The sequence below is a fragment of the Nothobranchius furzeri genome, chromosome 10, assembly GCF_043380555.1.
Source record: "Nothobranchius furzeri strain GRZ-AD chromosome 10, NfurGRZ-RIMD1, whole genome shotgun sequence".
Classification (NCBI taxonomy): Eukaryota; Metazoa; Chordata; class Actinopteri; order Cyprinodontiformes; family Nothobranchiidae; genus Nothobranchius; species Nothobranchius furzeri.
The window spans coordinates 65078353-65091776 of NC_091750.1; the positions used below are offsets into that span (position 1 = coordinate 65078353).

At 41.5% G+C, this 13424-nt stretch overlaps 1 protein-coding gene across 3 annotated transcripts in view; it reads left to right on the plus strand.

Moving 5' to 3' along the window:
- The window catches only part of cadm2a (cell adhesion molecule 2a), a 387220-nt gene that overhangs the window by 294103 nt on the left and 79693 nt on the right, over nt 1–13424 (plus strand). For all 3 annotated transcript variants that reach the window (XM_015961706.3, XM_015961708.3, XM_015961707.3), the window contains one exon: nt 10175–10324. In XM_015961706.3, the coding sequence (XP_015817192.1) occupies nt 10175–10324 (150 nt within the window). The remainder of the gene's footprint in view (nt 1–10174; nt 10325–13424) is intronic.

Genomic DNA, 13424 nt, shown 5'->3' on the forward strand with positions numbered 1-13424 from the left:
AACTAGAAGTCTAGACCTTAGCCCAGAAGTATAGACCTTAGCCTAGAAGTATAGACCTTAGCCTAGAAGTCTAGACCTTAGCCTAGAAGTATAGACCTTAGCCTAGAAGTATAGACCTTAAACTAGTCTAGACCTTAGCCCAGATGTTTAGACCTTTGCCTAGAAGTTTAGACCTTAGCCTAGAAGTCTAGACCTTAGCCTAGAAGTCTAGACCTTAAACTAAAAGTCTAGACCTTAGCCCAGATGTTTAGACCTTTGCCTAGAAGTCTGGACCTTAGCCTAGAAGTCTAGACCTTAAACTAAAAGTCTAGACCTTAGCCCAGAAGTATAGAACTTAGCCTAGAAATCTAGACCTTAGCCCAGAAGTATAGACCTTAGCCTAGAAGTCTAGACCTTAAACTAGAAGTCTAGACTGTAGCCCAGAAGTTAAGACCTTTGCCTAGAAGTAAAGACTAGGGCTGCAACTATCGAATATTTTTATAATCAAGTACTCTATCAGATCTTTTATCGATTAATCGAGTACTCTAATAAATTACCCTTATGTGTTTGTAAACCATTATATCAAATAGTATGTTATTAAACATGAAAGACCTCTTAAAATGAGCATGCAATTGCCAGTTATTCTTCAAGTTTTATTCTAAATTAGTTTTCAAAACTTCAGCACTTCAACTTCACAGTAAACAAATGCGAGCGGCTGCGGCCCAAAAAGCACCAGAACCGCTCACGGCGCATGCGCAAACATGACTCGCCAGCTGTTTCCCTATTAACACACGTCTGTTTTAGTTTCTACACTTTGTTTTTCTCACACAACAACAAGGATTGTCGAGAAAGCATGTTAGCCGTGGTCATGTCAAATTATACTGATCACAAAACATTTATTTCCTTTCTTTCGTTTTCCTCCGTCACTCTCATAAATACCTGTGTCCTCCTGCAGCAATCCCGAGGAACAACAGACATCAATAACAACACAATAAAAAGTACAATGTGTTGCGTAAAAACTGCTATTTTTAGCACATTTTAAGTCCGACGTGTTGCTACCAGACACACAGTGTGAGCTGAAACTGTGCTACAAATGAAAAAGTCGCACAGTGTCCACAGAACATATAGAAATACAGGCTAAAATGCATTATCTTGCAGAGACTCCGAGTTCGCTTGCAGAAGTGACATTTACATGTGGATGTTTCCTGGTCAGGTGCTGTAGCATCGAGGATGTGGTGTTGTGGTAGGCTAAATCCATTTTACAGTATTTACACTGGAGTACGTTTTCCGCCTTACGACGTGAAAAATGGTCCCACACCTTTGACATTTTCTGTCTTTTTCTCACTCCACCGGGGTCTACGTTGTCTGCCATGGCTTAAGAGAGTTACATTCGCTACTCGCGTGTGCATTCGGTGCAGTATGTATGTGCGTCACCTATTTCGGTCCGGATGAAACATGACCCCGGGCGATTACAAAGCCATGAATTAATTAAACATGAATTAAACGAAGCCTCGAGGCAGAGAATTTGACTCGAGGATTTTTTTTTACTCGAATTATTCGAGGTACTCCAGGAATCGTTTCAGCCCTAGTATAGACCTTAGCCTAGAGGTCTAGACCTTAAATTAGAAGTCTAGACGTTAGCCCAGAAGTATAGCCTTAGCCTAGAAATCTAGACCTTAGCCCAGAAATCTAGACCTTAGCCTAGAAATCTAGACCATCAGTGGTCGAAGCAAAATGTTTTTGCTCTGCATGTCTGTCTAGTCACGCTCCATTGGAACCTCTGCAGCCCCAGACAGTCTGGTGGCTGTCCAATCACAGCACTCTGTTGGTTTGATGGGCAATATGTTACTGTGACTGAGTGAAACCAATATGGCAATGGCTCGTTTGAAGCGGATTTGATAGAGGAACTTACCTTCTTTAGAAAAAGGATGCATTCACGTCTTCTATTATGGTGTAAGGCAGATTTTCCCATTGACTGACATCTGTAGCGGTGAGTACGTCACATTGATTGTTGTCCGATAGCATGTGGGGACAGTTTGAAAGTCAACCGTAGTTCCCGGCAAGGCCTGAGATCCATCAATATTTACAAATATAGGATGACTTGCCAGGCTACTGAACCCTCCCTTTTCTCTTCAAATCTTCCTCCCCCTGGTTCTTGGTTGGAAAAGCTCAAACATCTAAAAAATTCAGCCTAAAACATGTTGGACCTTCAAATTGTTCAAACGTGTTCAAGATTGAAAAGCTACTGTCTTGAGAGCCTGACTGAGTGGCTTAGTGGTATGTATGTCCATCCTGAGACTGGGGGATCGTGGGTTCAAATCCACGGTCTGGTTGTACCAAAGACTTTAAAAGTGGAGCCCAATGCTTCCCCGCTTGACAGTCTGCATTATGGGGTTTAATTGGGGGGTTAAACCACCAAAGAGTGTGTCTGCAGTTCACCGCTCCCCCAGGGGAAGGGTCAAGTGTGGAGAACAAATTTCACACACCTGTGTGACAACCAATTGGACTTTAACTTAACTTTATCAAACATTTATCTATCTGCTTAACTCTCAACCCTCGTGTAAAATCACCAGATCCTCAGCTCTCACTATGAACTCAGCTGCATGAATTAAAAACAAATACACATCGTGCTTTTACGCTCACTGTAATAACCCAGAAATATCCTTTAAAATGCAAAATCTGCAGTGATGAGATCACAATTCTACACTCATTCATTGTGCTTAAACTGGCTTAGAAGGTGAAAAAGCTAATCAAAAGTGCTGCATGCCTCTATCCATTCTGTAATCTGGTATTCGTAGCCATACATCACAGCTCTACAGCTCGGTTGAACTCCAGTCCTGGTGTAAAGGTCAGTAGCTTCAGGCTGTGCGTCTGTCTGCGTGCATCTCTCTCTCTTCCTCTGCATCTTGAATGCCTAAAAAAGAAAGGTTAGTGGACTCATCTGCTGGAGTCTGAAAGGTCACGAGGGGAGGCAGACAGCAAACATCCAGGATGAATCTTATATTCTTATCACCGTTATTTGAGTTGTCTGATCTGGCAGAAGGAACTTGTTGTGTGAACACACATGAATTTGTTCTGTGTATTTTTCTCCTGGTGAAGCAGTGATATAAAAATTTCAGGCATTAGCCTGCATCACACTGAACTTTATTCCAGTCGGCCAAAGAAAGCAAAGCAAATTTTATTATATCATTACTTCATAATGGCATGCAGATGAAAGTGTTGTTGACCTGGCTTACCCCCAGCTTGTCAGTCAGGGTGGAGGGCAATTAAACTGACCCCCCAGCCTTTGCAAGAGATAGAACGCAATTCAGCAAAATAAAAGGAGGCAGGATCAAGATAAACTTGAAAGACAGGGGAGCACCAGGAGACAGAGGGAATATGAAAATGAGCGACAAAGAAAGTGGAAATGCCACCCTTCAGGGATCAACCAGAGGAGGAAACGTGACAGCGAGAGAGGAGAATAGAGAGAAGGGAACTGACTAGAATGGCTATGAGGCGGAAAAGTCAAAGCAGGAAACTGAAAAGTCGGAAAAAGAGTGGAGTTGAAGTGAGGGAAAAACCTAAAATTAGACATGGAAATCAGCAGAGAACAGCTGCCTTCTTCCCTCAGGAGATACATTTAAATCAGGTCTGGGTGGCCGTGAGGGAGAACAGAGGAACCTACTCTGCTGGCCAATTAGGCGCTCTGAACACTGCAGCGCTCTAATATAACCATCATGGTGGCCCCTTTGGCCCTTTCGGTCCCCCTGGATGTGTGGAAACAAGCAGAGGTAGGCTCAGACAGAGCATTCCTTTACTTTTATTGATAGGTGCAGACACAAAGTAAAATAATACAAAAGTAAAGAAAGAGAAATCAAGCAGGTTTCTAAATGTACAGCCCGTACGAATGCAGCAGATCTCCACTTTTAGTTGTGTCTTAAATCCATTCAGACAGCTTTCATTACAGCAGCAGTTTGGTGTCTAGACGCCACGCTCATCACTACCTGCAGACATTTTCATGAACAAACTGGGGAGTGATGAATAAATCTTTTCACCCAACAGGTAGATAGACACGGGGGTTGCTGGAGAGATTGAAAGAGTAAGCATCAAAGCTGCCTGTTTCGGAGCTAACACGTTTTTTTCCTGACTTGTCACAAAAGGGAAATCATGTGAACACCTCCTCGGTTCAGTTTTAGGTGCACTGAAAGCTGCTGCACTGTGGCTTCGAGCCTGTCATCCTGCTGGAGCTGTGGTTGTGTCTACAACATCGGCGCAAATTAGAAGAAATATCTCATTCTAGTCCTCCCTAATGGTAAAAATCACAAGCTTCACAATGAGATCAGATGGTTTTGTGATTTGTAAGCATGGGTTTATTGAGCGATTTTGCTCTGTTTTGACGTCATTGCATACTAAAAGTAAATTGCTTATTTAAAGGGCTATTTTGCAACTTTTTAATTATATTTTTCAATAATTTTTTTGAATCCAGTATGTGCTAAAATGAGCCTTTACAGGGTTACTGAAAGGCCACCCAGCCCCTATCACCCCCTGTGGCCAGAATATTCCACTTGCAACTTCAGAGTTGCCGGGCACTCTGTTGGGACTTAGAAAAAATGGAACTGACATACCTGGCGCTGCAGTCTGCTTCCAGCATGTTCTTGCATGTTTTAGTTCATGAACAGCTGATTTGTTTGATTTAGCAATCTATCACTCCTGTAGACACTAAGGAAGGCTGAGGAGACATTTCAGCTCTCAGATTAAGGTGTTAAAAAGACGAACGCACATGTGAGGAGATAAGTTTGCTCTCGGTTCTACAAATGAACACTGGGTGTGGTAAAAGCAAGCCCAAACTGCTTAGTCTCCCTTTAAAGTTAGGTAAAAAAAATCTGGTTAAACTCCATTATAATTTTGTGCATTTGTTTTGTTTTTTAATGGAATTTCCAGATAAATGACTGTATTGTTATCTGATGAAGTAATCAACCCTTTGTATTTAATACTCTGTTACAGTAGAACATTTGCACAAAGATTAAGCTGTCTATAGCATTCTCATCTATTGTTCTGAACTCATTCAGAGTAAGAAGGGCTTTATCTGTAGTTTAATCCATGCACCAGGTTCTGAAAACCTAAATACTTTATATCTTACGTCCTACATTAGAGGAATGATACGCTGCAAAACATTCATGGATCATAGTTCATGGCTTCCATTATTCCTTCTTGAAGACTATGCAAAGGGGAAGGCACAATAATTAGGATGGCTTGTATACAAACCCATTGTGGATGAGGAATCAGACACTTACAGACGACCAGTCCAGCATGTGACAACATTAACCAGAGACAGCCATCCATTTTCAGACAGTATCCAAAGTCGGGTCACAGGGACAGCAGCCTAAGCTGAGAGGCCCAGACTTCCCGCTCCCCAGCGAGTTGGGCCAGCTCCTCCGGGGGAATCTCAAGGCGTTCGCTGGCCAGCCGAGAGACATGGTCCCTCCAGCTTGTCCTGGGTCTTCTCTCGGGACCCCTCCAATTTGGACGTGCCTGGAAAACCTCTCTAGGGAGGAGCCCGAGCCACCTCAACTGGCTCCTCTCAACATGGCGGAGCAGCGGATCTACCCCAAGCCCCTCCCAGATGACCAAGCTTCTCACCCTGTCTCTAATAGAGAGCCCGGCCGCCCTGCAGTAAAAACTAATTTCAGCCGCTTGCATCCGCGGTCTTGTTCTTTCGGTCACTACCCAAAGCTTGTGAACAAGACCCCGAGATACTTAACCTCCTCCACTTGAGGCAGGACTTCATCCCTGATCTGGAGAAGTTCTACGTTTTTCCGATTCAAGACCATGGTCTCGGATTTAGAGGAGCTGAAAATTTATTCATAAAGCATCACCATGGTCAAAAACCAGAAAGAGTTGTGTTTCTGCTTTAAACTAAATTAAAAGCAATGTATGTTTCTATAATAAAAATCCTAATTAATGTTTGTGGTTTTTGCAACAGTTAATGCTTTTCCTTCAAAAATGATTGGTTGTCGGATAAAATCACTAGATAGTTACTGTATAATGCTTGTACTTGTTGGAAAAGGGTCGGCCACACTGAGTTTCACATGCATGCGAACATGGTCTTCAGCTCCTAGCATTATGAGCTGATGGAAACTAAATGGGGAAAGGCTCGGGGATTAGAAAAAGCCACACAGCTTTATGCCACACTGGAGTTTTTCATGGACTCCCATCATGTCTCATGACCGGAGAAGGTTTATTGATTTTTGCAGCCAGGAGAGAGCAGAGCACGTCTCGGAAAGTAGGAACTAACTGTTACCATTAGCAACTCCACAACTCGTTTAGGCTTGAGTTATTTGTGGCGATAAAACATTAGCATTGCAGAGCTATTTAAGGCAGTGGAATAGTCATGTTGCTGTTAGCCAATCAGAGGTAAGATGTTTGCATACCATGACATAAGGACCAAGACACAAAATCTTGCCATCGCTGCCCCCACTCCTCCAATAACTTCTGCAAATGTGTGTGTGTGTGTGTTTAAAATAATTAAATTCATCTATTTGTTCTAAAATATATATTTACATGAGTCATTACGACTTTTTGAGAATTGGGGCAGTTTTAAAGTAACAGGAATACACTTTTTTCTGAGCTGCACATAAACAAACCGTAAGATCATTAGCCTTCTTGGATGCAAACTCTGTTTCTCAGAACAGAGTCCATTCAGAAGCTGCCTATTACTAGAGAAGATAGTAATTTTTACAGCTTTTGCATAGAGATACACACTTTAAAATACTTTTTACAAAATGTTTTTCTAGATACAACAGCATCCATGACAAGATGAGAAACAGCAGCTTTAAGATTATATGACTGGATACATTTCATTGTAGAAAGCCTTTTTAACATTTCCCATGTTGCCATGCCAACACATCTCACTCTTGCTTATAGTGCAATCTCCGATGACGCTGATAGATTATGCTTTAGTTTCCACTACAGTGTCATATTTTTTATCATTAAAAACTTGCAAAGTGGACCTCTGAAACAGCATCGATATGTGACGAATCAAGAGTGAGAAAAGGTCGTCAAGCTGCTTTGAAATGGCAGGGGGGGGGGGGGGTGTTGTGAAATGCTAAAACCTAACCTTCACGTTGTAAAGATGTGTTTAGTGATGACATCATTAACTCACATGCATTTCAACATTTCAATAACTTTTTTAAATATTTGGTTGTATTTATTTGTGTTTATTTTATAATTAAAACTAAAAACTTGACCAGATTAACCCAGTTTTCCCTAAAGGCATGTACAGTTTTTCCGCACACGCAATATATCTTGTGCTTCTGTGTTTATTAAAGGCAGATCAATACAAGGCAAGTGGGTTATGTTTTTAGATATGAGTGAAGAGTTGATAATGCAGTAAGCAAGCGTATCCCCCTGAGTGTCTCAGGCTTCAATGACATTTTGCAGTGACACTTCCTCTGCAGCAACATCACATTGTGCAAAATCTCACTTAATGCCGTACCATTTGGCACGGCGGTTAACTATTAACTTCCCTTTGTGGATGGTACAAAAGAGCTAAAACGTGTCACACTGGGCTGCATGTTGCCCCCTTGCCCGAGAGAGAAGAATGAAAAAAGTAAGTGATTTAAGGAGAAGAAGTAATAAAGAGAGCGAAGGCAGAAGCAGGAGAATGGTAAATCATTGGCAGATCATGCTTCATGCAAAACCCTCATGAATAAAACATATTCCAAGCCTCCTGTAGCTCAGATCCATTTTTCCTTCGTTTTCTCTTCTTCCCTCTCTATCTCTCACACGCATGATTAACCTCGGGAGGCCTTAATCAACACTGGAAATGACCCGTGCTCCTTGACTTACCTCTCTCTCCTTCCCTCCTTCACCTCATCTTCTCCCGTCTCAACACGCCCTCCCCCACAGCGTTCTCAGTGATAGGGTTCACCCCACCTGCTAACCCAGCAGCCAGACACTGTTTGAGGGTTAGATTTTTTTCTATACCTGTGCAATGAATTACCTGTAAAGAAGGAGCAAAATGACAGAGGATTCTGACTGAAATTGAAAGGAGAAAATCTGTTAATGGCATAAAGATTTTGTTTCTCATCTTAACTTCCAACAACCGTGTTGTAGTCGTGTAATGATTTGTAGTGATAAATACTAAATGTCTTGCTTTGTAATCCTTCCACATAATTGTATAAACATGGCAAAGTACAAGCTGAAGAAACAGTGGGAGCTGTTTGTGGTCCTGGAACCTGGGAAGCCACCTCTTGCATCAGGAACTATCCGTGGTTCTGAAATATAGGAGACAGCCAGTTTTGCCAACTGTTTTTGACTCAAAGTAGCTGAAGTTCCCCCAAAAGTCGATAGATGTGGCCAGATTACGTCATGTGCTAATTTACATATTGATGACATCATCACGCCACATTGGCATTCATTTTACCCATAGCATCTAAAAGATAAAAGGGAGGAAAATAACAAAAACTATGTCATGTGTTAAAGTTATTAATTAGTATGATTAAAATGGCCCAAATTACTTTGATAAGTACAATAAATTCCAAAATTATCAATAAAGTGACATTAAGACAGATATGGTGTGGGGATCCAAACAGTTCTGTTGTAGGATATAACTCAGACCTCCTGCTCTCATTCTCACAGCCATTTTCCTAATAAGCAGTTTTTTACACCTCATAGTTTCTCAACTTCTCTGCTGTGTATTCTCTCCATCGTGATAATAACGACGCACCAAGCAAAAGGGAGCAGGTGTCTCATAGTATAACCATCCCTGTGTCACTGAAGAAAATTCAGATTAGCCACAGAGCTGCGTGTGTAAACGGGGCGGCAGTTGAAACTCCCGTTGACTTTATTTGCCAAATAAAGGCAAAAAGCCAGTGTCTGACGGCTACAGAACCAGAGATCGCAGGTTGACACCTGTGCCATCTCTAGTAGAAGCATGAGCCTGCAGCAGACGTAAATCGGTGGTCTCCAGCTTTGCAACTGTACCTTTGTCTCCGGCAAATCGGCCCGACCAAAAATGGTTCATGATTGGTCAGTCCTCGTGCACATGTGCAGATTATCGTTCTCTTTCCTTACTCCCAGAAGAACGGTTCAGACTGCAAATGGTTTCTTTGTTGCTAATCTGTAGGGAATATCTAAAAGAAAGTTCTACAGAAAGTAGCAACGGGTCCTGAGAAATGTCGCTAGGTTTGTCGCTAGTCGCTTTTTGGAAAAAAAGTCGTTGAGGGGGGTCAAAAAGTCGTTGGGAACAGCGACAAAGTCGCTGAGTTGGCAACACTGGAGACAGCTTCTTGCATCAAGAACTATTAGTGGTTCTGAAACATAGGAGGCAGCTTGTTAGAGCAGGAACTATCCATGGTTCTGAAACCTGTGAGGCACCTTCTTAGATCAGGAACTATCCGGGGTTCTGAAACATGGGAGGCAGCTTCTTAGATCAGAAACTCTCCATGGTTCTGAAACAAGGGAGGCAGCTTCTTAGATCAGGATCTATCCATGGTTCTGAAACAAGGGAGGCAGCATCTTAGATCAGGAACTCTCCATGGTTCTGAAACATGGGGGGGGGGCAGCTTCTTAGATCAGGAAGTGTCTGTGGTCTTGAAACCTGTGAGGCACCTTCTTAGATCAGGAACTACCCATGGACCTGACACGTGGGGGGCAGCTTCTTGCATCAGGAATTGCCCATGGCCCTGAAACCTGTGGAGCAGCAGCTTACATCAGGAATTATTCATGGTCCTGAACTCCTATCTCAGCTCTGGTCACACAGAAACCTAAATCTCGACCCCCTGCTCGGTTTTCACTCAACATATGCAGGTGTTTTACACATGGACTCAATTCCACAGGGAGCGAGTTTTAATTGGCCTTCTCATTGTAGCTAAGGTTTTAATACTTCAGGCTAAATGCACCCTGTGTGTTCAGTGTTAGGGTCCAATTTAGCATAAATATTCACTGGTCAGCCTCTGTGGACATTTTCTTTGTGATTAGTGAATATGTTTGGTCTTTAATTTTTTTATGAGAAATTAATCAGATGTTCATCTTATTTTGCTTCAATCCCATTGTTGAAAATTCATACAGATCTTACATAATTTAGTTGTTTGGTATTCTATGCTCATAGTTTTGAACTAAAAGTTGTGAACAGTGCTTAAGTCTGACGACTGAATCAGTTGTCCTCTTTCTCCCTAAATCCTCATCTTCTCTACTTGGTTGTGTTTTGCTGCAGGTGTCAGTGGTCAGTATCCTCTGGTTCAGAATGTGACCGTGACAGAGGGTGGAACGGCGAACATGACCTGCCGTGTGGAGTACAATGACAATACCTCCCTCCAGTGGTCAAACCCAGCACAGCAGACTCTCTTCTTTGGGGACAAGAAAGGTGAGTTTGGGATTGACAGACACTAGCGCCCACAAGACATGATCGCTATGTGACTGTAAGAATGAAGATGCTGTTGTTTTACTGTGTTCTTTTTTGTGTCAAAGCCTCTCTTTGAGCTAGTTTTCACAGCAGGGGTCGGTTACAGTCTGGACACACACACATACACCTTTTGTAGTCTAAATCATTTAATCTAATGATAGATTGCGTGAGGCTGCTGGTATTTTTAGCTCATCCTATATATGGAACTGAAACCTCCATTTCTGACTTGTTTGTCCAGAGCAGGATAACCAGTGGTGGGGCTTTATTACCTGCCATGAGCAATCTGGACACTTTAATGAGTCTTCTTGTTTGTGCATGCCCCAGTTTTCTTGGAGCTTGTTTCAAACATGGAGTTACAGTAGCTGTGATGGCTGCTGTCATTTCTTTCTTTCTTTCTTTCTTTCTTTCTTTCTTTCTTTCTTTCTTTCTTTCTTTCTTTCTTTCTTTCTTTCTTGTATATTTCAACTACAAACAGGATCAGAACAGTTTCAAATTGAAGCAGATCAAGATGGAGTTGATTTTTTCCGAACTATTACAAAGAAAAACTTAAAGGGCTGGAAACATTTTACCCCCCATGGTGGTTTTGTGTACTTGAGCGTTGTAGGTTAGTGGGGGGTTTTCAAGCAATGAAGGTTTTCAAGTCTTTGCTTTAAATGTGCATACAGACGGACCAGTTGTGCATTAACTATTATGAATTTTATTGAAAGGAATCATTCATTGCATCCATCTATAACTAGGGATGGGTACCTTTGACATTTGAATCGATTCGATACTAATTCCCGGTACCTAGGAATCAATACCGGTACTTAACGGTACCAATTTTCGATACGTTTGAGTGTTTATTATTTTAATTCTCTTTTATAATTAAAAATATATTTTCTCAATATATAACAATATTTGATAAATATCACGATAAATAACATTCAACTGTATGTATTTTAACATCGTCCTTGATGTTTTATAAGCTGATAATTAAACTGAAGCAAACATCTTTACTGTGAACTAAATTTACTGTGTATCTTCATTCCTTTTGCCGTCCTTTTTCTTCTATTTTTCCTACTGGGAAGTTAGAATTTCCGAGGAGAAAGCGAACGCACCATTAGCTGATAACAACAGTGGCAATGGAAGCTAACATATCAAGCTAACGTTATCTTAAACAGTTTATTTAGCTGCTGGAGCAGATTAAAACGATGATGCCTCACACATAGATCGTTGTCACTGGTTTCATCTTCACCCAATCACCTGTCGCATTTAGTAAAGCGAAGCCAAAGTTTAGAGCGTGTTCATGTTCTTCTAGTCGGAAATTCTGAGTTCCGAGGAGAAAGCGAACGCACCATTAGCGGAACGGAAGCTAACATATCAAGTTAACGTTATCTTAAACATTTTATTTACCTACCGGAGCAGATTAAGATGAGGATGTCTCACTTAGATCGTTGTCGCTGGTTTCATCATCACCCAGTTACCCATCCCATTTAGTGAAGTGGACCCAAGCTTTAGCGTGCATTCTTTCTACCATGCTGCTCTGTTTACAACTGGCTCGCAGCGAGCAACGACATAACGCTCTTGCGCATGCGCAGCTGTCTTGGCAAGTTCTCGTTATGATGGACGGGTACCGAAACGAGGCACTGTTTGAAATGACGTGAATCGGTGCTCGGTCGGTACTATGGAATTCAGTCAGTACCTTAAAAAGTACCGAATTCGGTACCCATCCCTATCTATAACTGATTTACTCTTGGAGTCAACCCAGTGCATGTTGGCAACCACTGTCACTTTTATATTTTTTAATACAGTTTTTATACTTTTAGCCAGATCATTTAAAAATGGGTTTCCTATTGAAACCACATCATTTGTGGCTGCTATGTTAAAACCACGTTAAGGTTTTATTTGTCCAACAGAGCCAGTGTCTTACACACAAGGGTGTGGCAGTGGTAACACTAACTGTTTTAATCTGCCAAAGAGATTAGATCTGTAGTTTGACAGTAAAACCCTGCATCTACTGTACACAACAAAATGAAAGAAGGTTGATGTGGAAAACATGGATCTAAGTCATCTGTGTCCACTCACAGCCTTACAGTTGTGCAAAGTTGATTCAAGCTGTAGTTTTATTTGGTTCAGTGGTTTTAACTCAAGGATTTAAGTGTGTATGTACTTGATAAACTGCACACATTCTTGGCTGTTTGGTCTCATTCTCACCATAGCTTCCTTTTAGAACCTTCCACAATAAGTCTAGTGTTTGTGAAATAATTTGTATCTCTGAAAGTACTTTTTGTGTCAAGTTTAAAACGTATCAACAACAGTAAATAAGATTATTCACATTCACTTAATATTTTGTCAACATCAGAATTAGAAGGTTTCATTGTTATATGTGTGAGCAGGTTCACAACATTAGGAAACTGCTGTGATACTTGGTGCAAAAAGTAAAACATAAGCACAATAATATAATGATTTTGAGCAACGATAATTAGATGAATGACCTATAATTTCTTATATAATAAGACAGTGATCAGAGCAGAACAGTCAGGTACAACACAGCAAACAACACAGGGCCAAGTGACTGAAACAAAGCGACTGGCATCAACCGACCTATAATTGTTATTCATGCATTCATTCAACTGCAGAGGGAAGGAAACTCTTCTTGTGGCAAGAGGTTTTGGTCCAAATGAATCAGAATCTCCTGCCAGAGGGGAGCAAGTTGAAAAGACTGTCCAGGGTAGGATGGGTTTGCTGTAATCCAACCTGCACACCCTGATGTCCTGAAGGTGTACAGGTCCTGTATTGAGGGGGGTTTGCAGCCAATGACCTTCTCAGCAGAGCTCGACACGCTGCATAAGATGAACATAAGATGATCTTAATTTAAATGTCTGAATTGAATGGCAGCAGATGTGTTAAAGGAATGGATTTTAGCCCATTTGCAACATTTAACAAACAGTATTTCAAAATAAAAGCCATGTGGGACTAACTAGACTGGGTTGTGACGTAATTCCTTAACACTAGAACTCCCAGTGAGCCATCTACCAGAGAGCTGCCATTTGGCACCGTTGTTTTCACCTAGCATTCCTAA